The sequence below is a fragment of the Indicator indicator genome, chromosome 19 (assembly GCF_027791375.1).
Source record: "Indicator indicator isolate 239-I01 chromosome 19, UM_Iind_1.1, whole genome shotgun sequence".
In the NCBI taxonomy this organism is placed as follows: Eukaryota; Metazoa; Chordata; class Aves; order Piciformes; family Indicatoridae; genus Indicator; species Indicator indicator.
In genome coordinates this window covers 18,773,564-18,794,509 of record NC_072028.1, presented here as the reverse complement: position 1 = coordinate 18,794,509, position 20,946 = coordinate 18,773,564, and the positions used below count along the sequence as shown (strand labels likewise).

Here is a 20,946-nt window from a genome sequence, read left to right as displayed (position 1 = left end):
GATGTACTTTATTCCTGTGCTTTGTGTTCCATGTAGTAGGTTTTTTTGTTAACTTGGACATAATGTAAAAGATCTATCTTATTTTTAGTACTTTGACAGCTTTGCCTTTTGCCTTCAGGGATGTGTAGCAGCTTCTAAAGAAGACACATTAATTAAATGACTAATTTATTATTATAAATATGTTATTTAACCATATTAAATAAGTTTAAAATGTTTTGGAGGTCAACTCAAAGTTCTGTTTGTTGCTTGGCAGTTCTTTCCAGCCACATTTGCAGTCAAGTATTTCAGAATCCTACTTTCCCTCACCTGCCACATGACAATTATGCTTCCATGAACTCACAGAATTAGTTATTTGGCAAAGCTTCATTAAGCTTAAATGTGAGGGGAAGTGGCTGTAAATCCGTCCACGAATGAAGAGCTCTTCTTCTGAAGAGGAATAAAGCCCACAACTCACATTCTCTCAACCCAGTATTTCTCTGCACAACAGATTTCATTTGTCCCCATTAGTGAAAAAGACTGCGATTAGAAACATTAAATATATGAAAGGGAAAGAACATGGTACAGTGCCATGGTCAGGTCTTTTTTATTTCTTTCTGAAAAAAAGTCTCAGGCAGTTTATTGGCCTTGACCCAATTCCTGCATTAACATTTTAGAGCAGAAACTGAACATGTGGAAAATGTTTAGGTTACCCTCCTGAGGTAAATGGCACAGCTCTAGAGTTATCTAAACAAGTCCATGTACAGCAATAGAGATTTCTTTTATACATCTGTAGATAACTGTATATATGGGAAACTGTAGATATGGGAAAACTGGTCAAGGACAAGAAAAATCTAACCACTGAAATCTGTAGATGATATTTTACTGGGGTCATGAAACAGCCATTCCCCTGTTCTGTGCCAGAGGAAAAAAATCTCCCCTCACTATGTTATGTAACCGCATAGCAGAAGCTGCCCCTCACTCTCAGTCACAACACACACAAGTTGGCCTGGGACAATAAAAACAGCTTAAACTACCCAAGCAAAATATATCTGCATCAGGAATATCACAAAGGAGAATGACAGAGGTTAAATTCAGAGAACCCTCATTTTACCATACAAAGCAGGCATCACCACAGTGCCCAATAGTAAAAATTTTGCTTCAAAGCAGTTCTGCAACCAGAGCTACTGCTCCTTCTGCCATCTGTTACTACCATATCAGCTCTTTTAAAAACAAGTTTAGCTCTGCACATAAAGCAAAGGTTGCTAGGTTTCCTTTAAGCGATGAATAATAACATGTTCTCTGCCCAATTACTGTACTTCCTGAGAACAGCATTAATTTTCAGAGAATTTGAAAAGTAAATCTGTTAATAAGCTTAGGAATTATTACTTAAACACAAGTTCTTTCAGAAATTTAGCAAAAAAATCACGAGACAAGTTTTTTCCTTTTGATTCCCTTTAATTTTGTTAGAATAGCTGTTGAAACTACCCCATCAGACTGCAGTTTTCCTGTTGCTCTATGTTCACATACTGTGTTTTAAGCAAGAATTGTTATTTTTGCTGAAGCTCTCTCTCTCGGCAGATGCCAAAAACCAGAATAATTTCTTGCTAAGAATGGTAGGAAGAACAGCTTTATATGCACCAGGCTTCCATATCTCCCAATCTCAGTGGAAGGAAAACCATGCCAAAACCTCTCCTCAGTTAATAGCCACTTTGAGAATGGCTCGTTCACTTCCTTCATTCACCTCTCCACCTCAGGTAAGCATTTACCTGTCCTGTGTGGCTTAGATTGATGTTACAGTTATAGCTATCACAATTTCAGGGTGAGAGAGACAACATTTGTCAGCAGAAGTGACAGTTTTTCTTTGACTGATACATCTGGAAAAATATGGACAAGCTCTCCAAATCAGTAACTCATCAGGTCAAGTTAAGGCTGTTTTTTGGCTTTATTACATTGCTGTCCACAATTTAGACAGCATCCCTGAATGGCAGTGCAACTAAGGCCACATGCTAATCCCTCCATCAAAAGATTAATGTTGACAATTTGAAACCTAGTAAATTACAACCAGGTGAAGCATTACAGTTTTTTCTCGGCACTCACCAATACCTTTTAAACTTGCTTTCACTGCAAAATCATCATCCAATTTCTGAAAGGGGCACATATTCAAACTCCCTTAAAATTCCTCAGACCCACTGTGATTTAAAATCCACATAAGAGCTACAGAGTAACCAAGAGCGCTGCAATCTGCATCATGTTATATACTGTAGTCTGCGTCATGCTACATGCAGATACATACTCTCCAGCTTTCTAGTGAGAATCACCAGCACATGGTGGCATGGGCGTCAGTCCCATTTCACAGAATCAATAAGGTTGGAAGAGACCTCAAGGATCATCAAGTCCAACCTCTGTCTGTAGCAGAGCAGCTTTAAGAGACAACTGGAGTTATAAAACCTACAAAACAGACTCGAGGGCTCTTTTCCTTGGCATTTTAAATTCATGTGAAATGCTGCACTAGAACAGAAAGTCACGGCCGAGTCTCCCAAGGGCCCAGACTGTCAAAGTATGAAAATGGATTGGCTGATTTATATATTTGCTAACTTCTCCTCTGAGTCTTTAGCAGTGACTAGGAACTGTGGTTTAACATTTCAGACACAAAACTGTCACTTAGATGCAAGTGACATTGTCCCCCTACTTACATGCTATGTTTTCTGTGACTTTCTCCCTCTTAGGTCCCAGTGAGACCCTCAGATTGGAGACTGAAACACTGCTAGGGTTTGAAGAGATCCAAATGCTGAACGTCTGTTAGTCCTCCAGTTATGCAGAAAATGGGCTTCGCACAATAGCTAGTCACAACTATGTCATCCTCATGACTTCATGGAGGCTGACCTGGAAAGCATTAGCCTATACAGATGGAAAAAATGATCTATGATCTCCGTCAGGAAAAAGCCAGCAGCAGCACCTTTTGTGGCAGACATCCTTAGAAAGGGATCAGACCAAGGCTAGCAAAATTCCTGTGCACAGGTCTCCAGATAGCTGTTAGGTAGCATGCCATCAGTAGCATTAAACAGTATTAAAAGCATCTGTAATTTACCTCCAACTTTTCTCCTTGGTTATGACATCCCAGCTGTTAAGCCACAATCAAATCGTTTTACCTTCCTGTGCTTCAGTTTCTCCTTCTGTTAAGCAGATACTGACCTTTCTTTATTATGCATCCTGAGATATATGAATGAAAAGCAGTACATAGAGCTGATTGTTATTGTAGCCACTAATAATAACCCTTGAGCTGTCTAAGTCTCTCAGGTACAATAATTCTGTATGACTAAGCAAATCTTTTAAATCCTTCCAAATCTCCATCTGAACTTTACAATCTAGATAGTGAAAGAAGGAGAAGGAAGAAGGGGGCAATGAAAAATCAGTTCCTCTTCACTGGAAACAGAATGTACTTCAAAAATGAAAAACCTTGTTAAACACTTGGTGCCATAGGAATCTGTTCAACTTCAACTCCTTCAAAACAATTTTGAACAAAAAGGCAACTTTCATTGAATATTTCATTCTGAGCCCTTCAATTTATCTCCTTAACAGTTGTATTTGTACTAAAGAGACAAATGTTACCCAGTAAATGAGAGACAGTTTCTTTCTCTGAACATTCTTCTCAATTTGGATGTTGAATATTTTCTGAGACCCAAAAAGATTTGAATGAAACTTTCATCCTCCCAGTAAGTGGAAACATGAAATGATTTTATCCATATTTTCAAACTGCAAGTCGTCTCCCCTCACTCGCTTTCAACAGCTTTTTTTTTCTAGACAACCTAGAGAGCATTTTTTTCCTTCACTGATAGATAGGAGCTACACAAAGCAACAGTCTTTGTAAGTATACTTCCAAACAAAACCCAGTCTTTTCCACTTCAGGAATGGAACGCCAAGTGTTCCACAGGAGTCAGGAACTCAACACAGTTTGCACAGGATACTCCATGCCAGCACCAATGGAAACCAATTCAGAGACTCTTGTTCTGCAAGGCTCTCTATCTACCTGTCTTTGAAACCACACTGAGATAACTACTGTGGGACTGGACTGCATTATATACATACCAAATACTGAAAGAGCAGGCAAAAGAAGTATCTAAAAGCAGTAATGTAAGCTGTCTGCTTTGAATGGCAGAGCACTGGCTAGAATGATACCTTCCAGCCACAGTTGCGATGCACTTTCCTAGCTTGCAGCTACCGCAGTCTAAGACCTCAGGACTGCTGAAGGCAATGGATTGATTCTTTCAGACTTCAGAAACAAACCAGGCTATTTTACTCCCTGCAACTTTTGTCTAGAGTCCACATACACTAAGCTGCTGTCTAAGAGCATCAAAACCAACAACCTTCTAACCTACTTGGTTTCAAAGCTAAATTAACTAGATCATTATTTTTTTAATCTATGTTTTTTCATCAAAGAAATTACCAATGATCACTTAATGTAGAATTAAGACAGAAAGTCATTTCATATAGGACAGCCTTAACTCAGAATGAAAAATATTTTAAGTATAAAGTGCAGTGTATCAGAATGACACAGACACAAGGAAAAATGTTCATTTAGCTGGGCCAGAATGCTGTCATATTTAAAAGAATGTAGTAATATTTGAAACTTCATAATAACTGGTCTCTATTCCCTGCTCAACTGTAACTTAATTATGGATTCACATTGTTAAATAAAGTTCATCATCCCAGTGGAATTTTGAAAAGAGGATTAATTTTCTGCAAAAGAAATGGAGACATTGCAGCCTGCCCAGCAGGTAGCAAACCAGTGACTCAGCACAGAAAAGTTGAAAGCAGATTGGTTTTAATCTCTTCATCCCTAATAAATGAATACGTTGAAGGGCTGTCTTTGTGACCCTTGTAATATCTGTAGTGCACAAGATGTCTGTTCAGTTTTTGCACGCAGCACTTTATGATGAAAAAAATAAACTTCAGCTACATACAGTACTCGTATGTGTTCATAAAGAGAGCTTAGACAGTTTTGTAAACCTGTATTCAGATGTATATGAAATACTGAACCATTATCAGACTGCAAATTCCAATATTGCCTTTTTTTAGTCAAGCCACAATACCAAAGGTTTTTGCTTTGTTAACAAATTACAAACAGTGGGTAGAGAACCCCCCCCCCCGATCCTTATTAACAATCCATATTCTTAATGGCTATGAGTGGCTTTTGTTGAGAACTCGTGAGCACTAGAAAGTACATATAATTTGAGTATATATTATTTGCTAGCATTCAGAAAAATGTTAGTGAAATTCATTCCAAACTGTAACAAAACCCCTAAATATGAAATCCAACATTCTAGAAGATTTTCAGATCTGTCAGCATTTAGGTCTACAGATTTGGGTCTCTGTACAAAGTTTGGCTTCTTGACAAATCAGAAATTAGAAGAGTCTGATATGCAGTTTGAGGAAGAGGGACACATGCTCACAAGAGTTACACAGAAACAGCCACTAGTCTTGGAAAAGCAACTCACTACATGCAGGCTTTTATTCCTACTTTCCGTGATATACAGATGTATAACCTCAGGCCTCCTATTCTCACTGCCATTAACGTAAGTAAATGTGTAAATAAAGCAAAAAAGCTCTGTGCTCCCCAGTATCCTAGGCATTTTTTATTTTTGTTTGTTTATTCATCTCTGTATCTCTCCTTAACAATCCTTCTGCAACCAAGAGAGAGGGACAGCCATGTATTTCATTGCAATTCCTTCTGGATTATTCTAGTGGCAATCAGATGTTTGATTGCCTTTTGATTCCCACAAACACTCAGCATGAACAAGCTGGTTTCTAACAGTAATGCCTATTGTACTGTACTCGTGTTATGAAGTTTTGAATTTGTGTATTTATTAAAGAGGCTATGTAAAAAAGAAACTAAAATTACATGAAAACTAGTTCAAATTTTGACACTTGTAATTGCGCTCACGTTCCACCTCCAAAAGCCCACTGTTTCATCTACATCCATCACTTAACACAGTATCTAGGCCACAGATCCTATATATAGGTTATATCAGATAACCTAGATCTGAATATTGTCTCTTTGAACTCTAGCAGAAATGACTGAGAGAAAAATGACATCACTTCATAACTTGTCACATATATAGAGTAAATATTTATAGCTTCAGAAAGGCTCTTACCTTGAGAAACAAGGCTCCCTTGGAAGCCAAGGAGTCCATTCCTCTTCCATTGGGGTAACAGTGATAGGCGGCATCCATAACTGGATAGCGGCTGGCAAAAAGTAGACCACTGTTCACAAACTTGAAGCTACAGCAGCCATGGCAACTGTAGACCCCAACATCATAGACAATGTATTCAAAATAGTGATGAAGCTGCTCTTTCAATTTCTCTGCAGCTCTTTTGTCAAACACTTCCTGCAAACACAGGAAGTCCAAATTGGCAGGGAAAAAAGCAGAGATCTCATGATCAAAGGTCTCATCTGTGTGTTTCTTTTTCCGCACTGAAGTCTTCTTCATGATTGAAGCTTTGTAGAGGAGCTTGTTGTTGACAGTGCTTTGGTCCACTGTACCATCTCCAACACGAACCTTAACTAAGGACTCTCGTGAGGCAGAGTAGCTGTCTAAACTCCCAGAGTCTCCTTCCTTCTGTTTGTGGTTTGGTGTTTTTGAGAGCTCTGCATCACCTTCCACTGAGGGCTCTGCGGGGCTGCTGGCATGAGCTTGGCCATTGACGGTATCTGTTTCTGTGTCTGACACGTGGCCGTTATCCTCTCCGTTTATGCGGACAATGCAAGTATTTTCTTCTCCCTCATTTGGCTCTCCAGCTCCACCTTTATCTTCTCTACAATCCTCACTGTTGTTTGAGCCAGTGTTGTCTCCTTTATACTCCATTGATGTTGTCCTTTTGATGCCAGCATTAACAGTCCGATTAGTGTTATCTCCACCCTGGGGGGAGACCAAGCTGCTAAAACTTGCGGCACTGATGGATGTGTTGGTAGGAGAATCTATATATATTTTGATCTGTGGTCTGCTTGCCCCATTTCGGATCCTCCGGCCAATCTCTTTAGCTCTAGCCTGTGTATTGAAAACGTTATTAAATCTTGCCAGAGAATCTGGCAGCAGGCAAACATTGGCACTGCCAAAGCAGAAGCTCTTCCCATTCCCTGCAGCCTTCCATTCAGTGAGCAGCGTGGCTCCATTGGCATGGTGCTTGTCTTCTAGCCTCGAGTAGATGTACGGCCTTCTGGCTGACTGCAGTGGGGACCATAACACAAAGCCAACGAGAGCAAAAGGAAGAGAGGCTACCAATAGTGCCAAGTAGATGGGAGTGGTGATAATGATGCAGAGCGCGTGGAAATAGCATGGATCATCTGCTCTTTGACGTTTTTCATAGGTGGTTGGAACAAAAGAGGCCACAAGCCTATCTGCTAACCAGTAACATGGGAAAATCAGGCCCCAGGAAAAAGAATGCAGAACTGACAGAAAGCTGTTGGGAAATGGGGAAGTGTATAAAACCATTGCAACTTAATTATGACAACACTTCAGGGCCTACTACATGATGTCACTGTGTCAAGTGTCCATAAGAACACTGGGAGAAGGCTGGGAAAAAAGGTCCAGTCAGAAGTTTGTTTTGTTTTGTTTTTTCCAGTGAGAGTTAATAACAAAACTTTAAGAGCACCATTTCACTGTGTTGGAGTAAAAATGAAACAAGGCCACTGTTTTTGTCTGGCTTTTTGGCACCTGTATCTTTCAAAGGATGTCATTGTTCACTGGAGGCTGCCATAACAGAACACTTTGGAGGCAAAAAGGAAATCTGTAAAACAAAAGGCACAAAACATGTAACAGTTATTAAAGGTTTAAAGTGGATTTTCTCACACTGTCCACTAAATTATTTTCTTTTTTTTTGTTTAATTTAGCATTGTTGATAGTCTGTTAAAAGCTATGGATCAAAGACAACTCAAACGACAAGGGACTACTATTTCTACAAATTAAATCAGTACATTGACCGTTTAATGCACGTATCATGAAACATTTCTACTATGAATTTTAGGCCTTAAACTGAGAAATATAGTTAGGAGGTTATTTTATAATCTGTTCACACTAATACTGCTTTATATTAGCTGTTTCAGAACCTTACAAACAGTGGTTAGCAGCTATTTCTAGGCTGTTCTAAAAGACATCTCAGTGTTTTATCACCAAAGCTGAACATGCTTAAACTGCCAAAGCCCTTAAAAAAAACCCCAAACAGTGATGTGATAGAAGTATAATGGCAAAGGCACCTTGTATGTAAAAGCACAAAACATTTGCTATAAAGTATTCTTTGTCTTGCTTCAAAACAAAATGAGCTGATTTAAATTAATTGAAATACTCTTCATGTGGCTTCACATTAAAATTTCAGTTTATTAAAACCAGTAAGTCAATATACTTCGCTGTAAGTATTTAGTGTTTTTTTTTATTTCAAGATGCAGTTCAATTTCATTCAGCTACAGCCCAAAAAAACCTCACATTTACATAGAGTTCATTTATGTTTTGCTCAAATTTTTATCACCATTATTGTTTTTACATTCCAGTCTTCTGATTTAAAGGGAAAAATACCAATTGAATAAAGCAAATAAGAAAAAAAACAGGTTTGCGTCTTTCCTCTGAAGACAGAAAACTTTCCATAGGTGTTCCATCACCTGGGCAATTTTGACCTGAGGTTATTTAGGTTATTAACTTATGACGAAGACTGAATTCCCATTTAGAATGCTTCAAACATCAAACCTAGAATATAAACAATATCAAGCAACACTAGATAAAAAACATTCACTGAGTAAGCAAAAGAGAGGATGTACAGTGGACTGTGCTACAAAACCCATCTTTCATTTTTAACATCTTCTTATTTAACATTTTAATTTTTGACATCTTGTTGAGACGACAATTACATAAAAATACTTCTTGGCACAAGTTCAATTAAAATGTAGGGCTCTCAGGGAACCATAATTAAGGAAACAGTTGTTTGATGTGTATTTTAAGCATTCTGCAGGGGACACAGAGGCAGAAGACATTAGTATTTCTACTTCATAGCAAGTAAAACAATGATGTGGGACATAGAAAAGAGAAATACAGTTCTACAAAGCAATGCTCCCTTAGAATCAGAATTAAAAAGCAATTCTTAAATTTTCTTTCAGTTTTTAGATTTCTGCTTCTTCCAACCAAGCCCTTGCAACTGATTTATGTTCCTACTGTCAGCTTTTTTTCAGTTGTGGTACACATGCAGTAGCAGACTGCTGACAGAGTATACTGTGCAGGTCAGAAGTTGTGAGTGAGGCATTAAAATACATGGCTTAACTCGCTCTGTTTTACTACACATTTTTTGCTTATTGATTCTTCCCTCAGACTAGATTCCCAGTCCACAGGTCTCAGAGTAGTTGCAGCACATCAGATTTGCAGCCCTATATTTTTAGTAGGCATCATGGCAAAGAAGAATTTTACTAAAGGAACAGAGGAAGATGAGGGAGGGTTTTTTTAGTTATTTCTTCCCAGAAAGCGAAGGGCAATCTTGGGGCAAGAAAGCAAGCGTTAGTCTGAAAAATCTAGTAAGATATTGATAGGGTCTCCTAACAAAAGCTAACAAGATGGGAATCAAATCCTAAAACAGAGAAAAATTATAAACTTACCCCACCTAACCTAAAGACTTTCAAAAGCAAAACCAGGTGGTCAGTACCCAAATACTCTAGAGAAGGAAGAATCAGTAAGCACATATATTAAAAATTATGGCAGTACCATAACAGGAAATTGCTTTTATCCACTGTGTTCTAGGCATGCAGGTGAAGCTGGATCTTAGAGATCTTATACAGAATCTTCAAGACAAAAAATGATGTTTAATGAACATGCAAGTACTGCTATTAGGATAAGAACACCAAAATCTGACTAAAAAACAAAAAAAAAAAAAAAGGAGTGGGATAGAAGAAGGATGAGCTGTTTTACTGCAGCAACACACACCTAGCCTGCAGAGTGCAAAAATAACACCCTGCAACTGCTCACAGCCAGCTGCACATTCTGCCAAAACTAGGCAGTCAGCTGCACTTAATGGGATACAGGGTCCTGTGTGTTTTTACCCTGGCGGTACTATTCAGATGGCAATTGGAAAGGTTGGATCATGGGAAGGGGTTTTTTTGTGCATTGAATTAGTAGCTTAGCAGAACTTTCACAAACTTATGCAACATGTTTGAGTTTAAATAAATGAGTGACTAGTCAAGTGCCAAGTAACAAATGCTTGGCATTTACTCATTGCCAAAGGCATTTTGGGATGTTGATAATAGGGGAAAGCCTAGCAGATTTGTTTTCCTGAATGATTTTTAGGACCCTTTAGCAAGAATGCTCAAAAGAGACTGGTATCTACATATCAGCTAGAAAAATAAAACAAAAAACCCACAACTTAAAACTTGTACAATTATGTAATTACTTTTAGAAAAAACTGTAAAGAAGTTCTTCTTTGACGCTTTAAATGCTTTATAAAAGCCCTGTCTATTTACATAATCACTCAGCAGACCAGAAAGGTTCTTGTTTACAACAGTGCCAAGGGTAAAGAGAACACTGTTGTTCAGGGCATGCAAAGTGAGGATGAGCTGCAAACCTTACGTTCCAACTTTCAGGCTTTCTGGTGAAGGCTGCAGTTCTCTTGCAGACGATAAGGTCACTTTGACTGTCACTATTTTAAAAGAACACACGAGAAAATTGTAGAACCACAATGAAGCAATAATAATAATTTGTCTAATTAGGTCTTCTGCAGATAAGCACTTTCTTATGTGTATGATGACAGGGTGTTAAAATTGCTAGGGGAATGTGACAGCAAGTGACAATTTTGTTAAATAGAGGAGTCTAGGCCTGCTCAATGGTGTGATGAAGTAACAAAATCAATCCAACATAATTCGTGGTGGTTCTGTTATGGACTGCAGCATCAAAAATCTTACAAGATAAACAGCTGTCCAGCAAACCATAAAATGATCAACTAAAATGGCTTCTCTAAAGCAATTATCCAGATTATGAGGACATACTAAATCAACAGAATTCATGCTTACTGTAGATCCAACATACCGTCAAGAGTATTAGTAAAAAAAGGGAAGAAAAATGAATGCAATCAGAAATCCTTTCAGAGAGTAAGATTACATAGCAAGTGTCAGAAAGCAAATTGGTTCAAATTGAGGTTTGTTTTAACAACATTTAGTAAGAATGTAATTCCTGGTAAACACTAAGGACTGAATGATCCGATGAGTTCACGGCCGCATTGGTGACTCTTACACTTCCTCTGCCTTAAACAGAGGTAGTATCTTTAAAAATCAGGCATTTGCTGGACAGGTTTTGACCAGGTACCAGCTACATTCCTCATTGCTAGCCAGCTGAAGTGTAGGGGCAACAGGGATGCCAGTAGAGAGATGTATTCCATCCATTTTATTCTATGAATGCTAAAAGAATTCTCATGAATAATGATACAGGAAACAAAAACTGGTACCACTGCAAGTTTTAAAAGATGATAACTGAAGAAAAGGGGAGGAGGCAACTATGAGCTAGATGTCCTTTGAATTTTTGCATACTGCAGACACCGGCACATCAAAGCCCTAATGAAAAATAGTCCTCTTGTAAGTAAAAGAGTATTCTCATTTATTAATCTTACAACCAAAGCTGTTACAGACTGACTGGCACACACACAAACAGGAACAAAAAAAAAAAGTTTCCTACTCGTTTTTTACTTACAAAACCATACGCACTCCAGTGCCCTAAAGCCACCCAAAAGGAGAGAGAATTAAGAGAGTCACGACAGACACATTTTATCTCTGCAAGATCTTAAAGGGTGAGAGAAGGCACCACGTGAGTTAACCGCAACTTGGAAAATATGACGTCAGTAACATCTCTCCTAATGCAGTGGTTTAGATGGAGCCTAAAGCCAAAGTGCCTAATTCCTTGTGATGAAGGGTATTACTTGGTAATCCAATGCTTTATTCATAGGGGTTTGAGAGATTAAGGGAGAATTGAAGATACTGCGATGAAACAGATATTTTTGTATGCTACAAGGACGTAAACCACAGTCTTGTGTAGTTGTTTTTATTATTTTCTAAGTGTTTGAAGGCTAAACAATGGTGCCGGTATAGAACATCTCAACTTTAGCGATAACAAGACACCAGGTGGAAAGGTTTCAAAGATTTTTATGATTACAATTATGCCCAGAAGTATGCTAGAGACATCATAGATCAAAAGAGATGTTCCTAGCTCTAACGCAGCTTGCAAACTAAATAAAGGACAATACAAGTCAACAAATGATAGAAGAAAAACAACAAAAGCTGCAATAATAAGGTTATGTGGCCAGTCTAGAAACAGGCCAGAAAGTTTTAACTTCACTTTTCTTAGAAAACTAAAACATACTTTCAAATTCAGGCAAGAAGAATTCAATTTGCTATTAAGATCTCTGCTGTATTTTAAAATCTGTGTAAATCACTGCAAGAACAGTTATTTGAAAACAGAAAAAAAAACCTGCTGAAGTGACAAACTGATTTGAAAAGTTCTTCTGTGGGTAACGTCACACAATCATATGATTTTTCTTGAAATCCTGACAATTTCTTGGTCTTTAGAGAAAATTGTACAGTTTCATCTCTAAAACTGGATTCCAAAAAAAGCAGCTTATTTAGACAGTCTTGACTTTTTCTCAGCTTTATTTTGTTATTGTCCTTGTAATCTGAAGGTCAGAAATAGAGCTTACAACAATGCTACTGCTACAATAAGCAAAACAGCAAAAATTACTGTTTGAAAGTGAGAACAAGCAAAATGAAAACCTGAGAGAATCTCTGAGAATCAGACTCTGATCCTTGAATATTAGATAAACCACAAATTAATTTCTGGTTCCCCCATGGTTTTATTTGGTTGTGTGCCCACAAACAGTTCATAAATTATCCCTTTCTTCACTGATTCTTTCTCCCCTGAATATTATTATACATGCTTTTGATTAGAGCCTAGTTCAACAACTTAACTACCTTTCTGGAAAAAGAACCTTCTCCAAAAGGCAAAGTACATGGGAAATGGTTTCCATGCTTGATTACATGACTGTAATTAGAGAGATGCAGTTAGCTCAAGGTGTTAGTGGCTATTAGGGAGGCGCTTTCTTTTGTTCCCTTGTGATCACTTCACAGTCTGATGTTTAAACTGAAATCCTGTCATCTTTTATAGGGCTCATTCCACACAGCAGTTCAACAGGGCAACGAAGCTCATGAGGGGCCTGGAACACAAGCCCTGTGAGGAGAGGCTGAGGGAGCTGGGGGTGTTTAGCCTGGAGAAGAGGAGGCTCAGGGGTGACCTCAATGCTGTCTACAACTACCTGAAGGGAGGTTGTAGCCAGGTGGGGGTTGGTCTCTTCTCCCAGGCAACCAGCAGTAGAACAAGGGGACGCAGTCTGTGCCAGGGGAGGTATAGGCTGTATGTGAGGAGGAAGTTCTTCACAGAGAAAGTGATTGCCCATTGGAATGGGCTGCCCAGGGAGGTGGTGGAGTCACCATCCCTGGAGATGTTTCAAGAGAAGCCTGGATGAGGCACTTGGTGCCATGGTCTGGTTGATTGCTTAGGGCTGGATAATAGGTTGGACTGGATGATCTTAGAGGTCTCTTCCCACCTGGTTGATTCTATGATTCCATGTAAGGTAAGCACATTTAAGCAGCACTTATTGGCTCAAACTCTCAAATCAGTGACAATTTACAGCTTACCAGAATCACAGTAAAAACAGTAAAACTGTGGCTCCACTATGATACAAGAGTTGAATTAGTTGTGTTACTGATAGTGATGAATAAAGCAGTACCCATTCAAACTAAGCATGTCTCAGAAGGGGAAAGGAAGAAGGAAAGTGGTTTTGCAGACTTGCCATTACAATGTTCATTTACCAGTTTCTCCCTAAACTTTCTTCTTTCTCTCTTGTCTCTTTTATGTCCATAGGCTGCCATCTGGCAAGAAGCCATTCTAAACAAGACATCTAGCTGAACTGAACTAACCTGTAAAAAATAAAATATTAAGAAGTGTGAATTTACAAGTCTCATTGAATACCAGTGATGTCAGCAGTTAAGTATGTGCCTGCAGAAAAAAACCCAAAACACAAAGTTCACAGAGCCACTCAAGCATCTTATATTTAGTAAGAAGCAGAGTTACGATGAAGCAAACTCTATTCAAAATAAATAAGCATCAAACACTCAGGTTAAATTCTTAAAAGGAGTCTTTGGAACTTCAGTGGTGCTTCTCACTGAATTTCTGTGAAAGCTGTACATTTAAGCTAATAACAGCGTTGTTATTAACCACAGCCTTGGTAGCTTAAGGGATCTGAAACAGGGCTATGAAGTCCATCAACCCCTCAGAGCACATCACCTCTTCTGTAACGGAGCCCACTCTACTGGAATGGGATCAATAGATGACAAAAGTAGTTCTTGTCACTTACATGACAGCCTGCCCACAAGGATGGGAGGTGATCCTGTTCATTTGACAACAGATTGGCTGTAGCTGGTCTCCTGCTTAATAACCCTTAGCAGAGAAAACAAGATTCATGCTGCCATGGTATCTTGTATTACCTCCACCCCCCAAATGGAAGTTTTTCCTATAACAGAACTGAAAAATCTGCTTATGATCAGACAGCAAAATTTGCTCTGTGCTTTACAGTTAAGTGTGGCATGGCAACAGCTTTTCATTTCCAAAAGCAAATCATCTCAATTTGGTAGTCCCTGATCACATTCCTAGGCCAATCCATACCCACACACCTTCTGCTACCTAAATGAAATTGAATTTTTTTAATCTTAATATTAAAATACAAATTAAATTATGTTAATGTATGGAAACATACATTAAAAAAATACCTGAACATTTATAACCAACTTTAAAACATGACAGTTTTCTTTCAAATGGGATGGAAAATTGAAACTGAATCCATTTTTACAGTTTTGCAAGCAACCTTGATTACACCTGACAAGAGATACTACTTGCTTAAAATTTACTTCTGGAGTCATAAATGAAGAAGAGATACATTCTATATCTCTCCATCCTAGATAATTTTTCTTTTCTTTACACACACAAACTGCAAACCCAATAATGACCAGACAGTTGGTGTGAATACACTGAGCTACACACTAGTATCAATAGCTTCTAGCAGGTCAGACCTAAACCCATAAAATATCACCAGTCCAACTCCTAATTTTAAAACAAACCTTCAGAACTCTGCGCATTCTATTATTTGAATGTGATTGCACCAATACCAGCCTGTAAACATAAGCTCACCACTCAGATGCATCCTATGTGGGAACTTTTTAATAGCGCATTGAGTTTTTCTTCACTGCAGGGTGAAAAGACTCACCTGAAAATCTGAACCCCAGAAACTTTTACCAATCAGTATTATTTCAGTGGAAATAAAAGCAGGTTTTGTTGTATTTTACAGGGGCAAACACCACAAATGCCTCTAAAACTATCATGGTTATGCAAACAGAATAACACAACAAGCAATGTCAGTCATCATCAGCAAGAATATGATTTTAAAACATATATTTAAGTGCATCATTTGAGTAACTTCTTCAGGAATTCATACCAAAAACCCCAAACAAATAATCCTAATTAGCAAAACTGCTTCTATTGATACAGGAGACACAATCATGTATTTCCAAATTATCAAGTCATATTCATGGCCTTGTAAGAAATAGACCCAACAGCATGTCCTCTAATGTCTGGAGATAACAGCAAACACTTCATGCAGCTTTCAGTTTTCAGTTTTCTATGAAGGAAGATTTAGACAAAGAAAAAAAAAAAATCATCTGAGCACTTGGTGATCTCACTGAGTACCTGGAAAGCTAAACACTCTCTCTTTTGAGACCTTATTTGGTGTACTTGAGTAGTGAGACAACTGCAGCATACAAATACATGGATCTGTGACACTAAGCTCTGTTTATACAATACAAAATGGAATGGCCTCTATTTACAAAATCACCTTTTAGTGTGCTTTAGCCTTGCATTTTACAGGAGCCAGAGTAATTCAATAGTAACTAAATAAATCTGATCTTTGTAGATGGTTTGTTTAACAAATCTTAGTGAAATGGAAAAATATTAGTTTTGGATGTCCAAGATAGAATTGGAAATAAATTTTTTCCTACTCATCTTATACCAGTTAAAACATTCAGAGGCCTGAACACAGCCAGGTCTAGTCCACAAATTGTCAGAGGCTCCCTGTAAAATGAAAAGCTGTACTTTCTCAAGCACCACTTTAAGCCTTCAGGCTTCTGGTTAGTCCAACATGGCTCATCGGACAGAATTATAAAGTCATCAATTTTCCCCACAGTGAGTATTTTTATACTGTTGAAGTTGTTCTTAACAGCTGGCAAAGAAAAGTTATCCTAGCCTACAGTAAATTTGACACAAATCCCTGCCAATAAGTATCTGTTCTTCAGCAAAAGCAGCTCACCTACAATTCTCGAAACTGAAAACACAGCTACCCTTATAAAGGAAATTAACGGACATTATTCGTGTTCTACACATGGCAAACTGGAAAAGCAGAGCATTTGTAACTTTTCATGGAAACCCTGAGACTGGGTTATCCAGAAAATGCTGATACTTCCTCTTTCTATTATGAGACATTCCAGGAAACTGAGTATCATGCCCAGTACATTCTGGACACCTTGCTGCTACAGCACACGAAGCAATGTGTACTTACTAAGACCAAGAGACTCCCATATTTTTTGCTGGCAGAACAGATCTTGGCTCATGTCTGGATGCTTCCAACCTTTCAGGCTTCATGTTTCAGAGATTACTACTCCACAATACATCATTATGCTTTTATGCATGAGCTGGGGGTGGGATTTGGTAGAACGAAGCGAATGCAAAATTAGAGGGGAAGGTAAGGAGAGGGGATATGTGGTTGAAAAGCTGTGACTCAGAGAGGGACCTGGGGGTATTAGTTGACAGTCAACTAAATATGAGTAAGCAGTGTGCTCAAGTAGCCAAGAAAGCCAAAGGCATTCTAGCTTGTATTAGAAAAAGAGTGGCCAGCAAGAACAGGGACATGATCATCCCCCTGTACTCAGCACTGGTGAGGCCACATCTTGAGTACTGTGTTCAGTTCTGGGCCCCTCACTACAAGAGGGGCATTAAGATGCTGGAGTGTGTCCAACGAGGCTCATGAAAGACCTGGAGCACACAACCTACAAGAAGTGTCTGAGGGACCTGGGGTTGTTCAATCTGGAGAAAAGGAGGCTGAGGGGAGACCTCATTGCTCTCTACAACTACCTGAAGGGATGCTGGAGCAAGGAGGGGGCCAAGCCTCTTCTCCTTAGTGTCAAGCAATAGGACTAGAGAAAATGGTTTCAATCTGTGCCAGGGGAGGTTCAGGCTGGATGCTAGGAAAAGCTTTTCCAGAGAGAGGGTTCTCAAACATTGGAATGATCTGCCCAGGGCAGTGGTGGAGGGACATGGTTCAGTGTTGATCCTTCAGTGCTGGGTTGAGAGTTACACTGGATGATCATTGAGGTCTCTTCTAAGTGGATGTTTTCTATCACTCTGTGAATCTTGGTTTTGAGCTAAAAAGATTTCATATCTTTGTGAAAAGACAAGAATAAAGGAAAATCTCACTTCTGTAGCATAGACAAAATAATGTTCAATCCATAACACATCCTGAAATATCAAAATTTTGTGGTTGTTACTCAAAGCGGTCCAAGGTCAAAAAAGAAATAAGAGAAGCTATGCTAAATACTGAACATTCTAACACTTCTACCAGTAGATCAGAGAAAGCCAATGAAAGAACCTAACAAGAATTAAAAATAAAAATGTGAAAATGAGCAACTACTTTCTTTGGCTATGCATATTTCTGTACAAAGTTTATGTTACTATTCTGTTGATTTTCTCCATAAATACGGGATTTGTAAATGTCCTTGTTTGTTATGAAATGCACTGAAAAAGATCAGGACAACATACAGACACTTCATTTTACACTCCTGACCCGTGGTTTTGAATTACTCTTGCAACTGCAATGAAATCAGCAAGTTTACTACACCCAGAATGAGCACGAGGGGCAGACTAGTTCATTTCCATATTTAAAAGGAAACCCTGCAGTGTTCTGTGTGATCACCAACAGATGATGCACACTAGATGCCTTTCTCTATGCCATCAGCTAAAAAAAAAAAAAGTTCTTTAAATATTTAATATGCTTTTAAAAATTTCTACTGAGTCAAACTATTACCAGTTTTTTCATTGTGACTTAAAGTAAAACATTTAATTGAAGCAGATGTTACTTAATAAATAACCAGAAGCTGTGTGCATGAGTACATGACATTTCCAGATTAGATTTTTCATGCATGATATTTTTCCATATACTAGAAAAATATCAATCCAAATCACAAAACTTTAGAGAACCAGAGGCATTGACTCCAAAATAGAACCGGGCCTACCTCCAGCATAAACAACCTTACATCTAGGGATGCAAAAGCATCCTCACTGAGGCTTTTACTGCTGCAACTATTCAGCAAGAATACAAGACACGACCAAAAATGCTGCTATTTCAGGGGAGATGGGGAAGGAACCCCAAATCTGAAAAGTACCTATTGGTTTTGATGTCTTTGTTTAACCAGATCTCCAATGCAATGTCTAAAGCTAGAAAGACTTTTGCTACATCTTCCAAACCAACATATTGTCCTGCTATTAAATAAACTCACTGTGCACTGTGATTCACTTCAGAATTCAACTTTAAGAGTAATTTTGAAGTACATTCCTAAAAGATTCAATTGCTTTTACTAGAAAAACATGCCTTTATATGTTAAATTCTGTGATCTTAGAAGTGAAGGTTTTCAGCACCAAACAAAATTAATATTCTAGTGTAAATTTCAATGATCTCCCACAATGAACAGAACAGCTGACAAAGAAAAAGGCATAAGTCATGGAATGCTATGATTCTGAAATTTCAATCTCCTTGATTTTGGGTTATCTGATCCTTAGTACATACCCAAAGTTGTCACACACTAATATCTGAGACCCAGTGTTCTGAATTCTACAGCTTCAGTGATGGAACAGCAAATACCTTTTGTTTTAAAAAGTGATCTTCACTAGCTGTTAGTTGCATTTTTGCCTCTGCTCACTGCCCTGTGCCCATGCAACACTTTGCAGGACACATATTTGAGTATTGCAGGCAGAGATGCTATTTGTTTGCTTGCCATAGCTTGTACTTCTCTATTGCCTTTAACAGGACTAACTCCCAGAGATAAACTTGCATCAGAGGAACAAAAACGTACTTGGAAACTATCAGAGAACTGTTAGAATAACATTATTCAAACAATTCTGATTATTATGCACCCACAAATTTTGTAAGATTTGAAGGGATGCAGAGGGAACATACTGTTAATATCTTACATAATTCATCCTGATCACTTAAATAGTTTCTTAAAACAGCATCCCCTGGATGCCTGCTTCTCAAGTGTTTAACGAGGTGTATGTAAAGGGAATAATAATTATAATGGTGGTGTAATGAACTTCACTATCAACAGGAGTCAAAGTAAGGTAGGTTTTTATCTCAGATAATTATTGCTGTGTGCAGTAAATGCACCAGCAAAACTGAAGAAATAAAATCTTTGGATTATCTCCAGTGAGGGGAATTCACAAGAGAGAACATTATTTTTTTATTCATACTACCTGATTCTGACAGGTGTCTGATCAAGAGATCAGAAGCCCCAGATATTGACATGGAGCTATATAGTATAGCATATAAACCAGAACTTTGAATTCCATTGTATCTTGGCTACAGGTAACAAGAAACTATTTGTGTCTATGCAATTAAACACCAAACTTTCCATGCCAGTAAGATAACACACTGTAAGATGATCAAGAGAAATTACTGCCTTAGCTATGAGTAGCAGACTGCCATCAGGGAGATTCCCAGGGAGAAGCATAATCAACAAACTACACAACTCCTCTGAAATGAGTGACCTTTTCCTAGGAAAGTGAAGATGTTTATTTTCAAACCACATTCACTCACTCTCGAGCTGTACAGCCAAAATAACCACGAAGTTCCTAAGCACTGCTGATGCATTTTGTAGTTAAGTGTTGTCACGCTGGTTCAGGCCTGCACTCAGATCACTGAGCTCACACAGGCCCCTGAAAGCAGGTCCCACCAGCTGGTTACACTAGTCGTTCTGATTAATGGGATTATTGATCTGTTTTGACGGGAAATACTCCTGGGCAAAAGTCATAAGGCTAGTATGTGCAAGATCAAACCATTTCTTCCTTCCAAAGACAAAAAAGTTTGTGTTCTGGTTTTATGTTCTGTTTTTCCTAATGAATATTCTTCTCTTTTGTATCCCAGACTGTCTTATGCATTTAAAGAAGTGATTTTGTAGAGGAGATCAAAATTACGTTCTGAAATTATTATCCTGAAACTAATTGAAAATTATGATTGACTCTGCTAAGGCAAAGAAGCCCAACTGGTAAGCAGTGAAGACAGTAAGACTCTGCTGCTCGCACAGCTGGTACCACAACTTGATTTTCAGTATTATGAGAAATTAAGTGAACAACTCACATTCAGATCAGTTTGAGAACTCCAGTTTAATCCCTTAAAGCTATTGCTGGTAAACCACAAACCTGTCAAGGTTCCTACCCATGATGTTTGGCATATTATGTCATCATTATACTATGTTTTTAATTACTTAGTTAACAATTATATCAGTGAAATTACAAGGAACTGGTAGAGGAAAGGAAGGTATGAATACCGGCAAAGTGAGTTCATTTAAGTACCAAAACCACTCCTGCAGTATGAAAGCTGTTCTTTGAAGCCACCTGCTCTTTAAATTCACTTTTACTCATTATTCTTGCTCTACGTACCAGGATTTTCTGAGCTGGAACATTATATGAAAACAAATAAAACAGAACAACAACAAGTAAAAGACCTAATTCTGTTTGTGAATATTTCTGGGAAGCCAAATAGCTGCCTTATTTTACCACATTCATCTCTCTTTTCAGTTGTAAGATC

General features: G+C 38.3%; 1 protein-coding gene across 1 annotated transcript in view; it reads right to left on the bottom strand.

Annotated features, from left to right (window-relative positions):
• The window catches only part of SMPD3 (sphingomyelin phosphodiesterase 3), a 31,551-nt gene extending 24,082 nt beyond the window's left edge, over window positions 1-7,469 (bottom strand). The window contains exon 1 of the mRNA XM_054389846.1: window positions 6,132-7,469. Coding sequence (XP_054245821.1) covers window positions 6,132-7,469 — 1,338 coding nt within the window. The remainder of the gene's footprint in view (window positions 1-6,131) is intronic.
• Window positions 7,470-20,946: the final 13,477 nt, after the last annotated feature.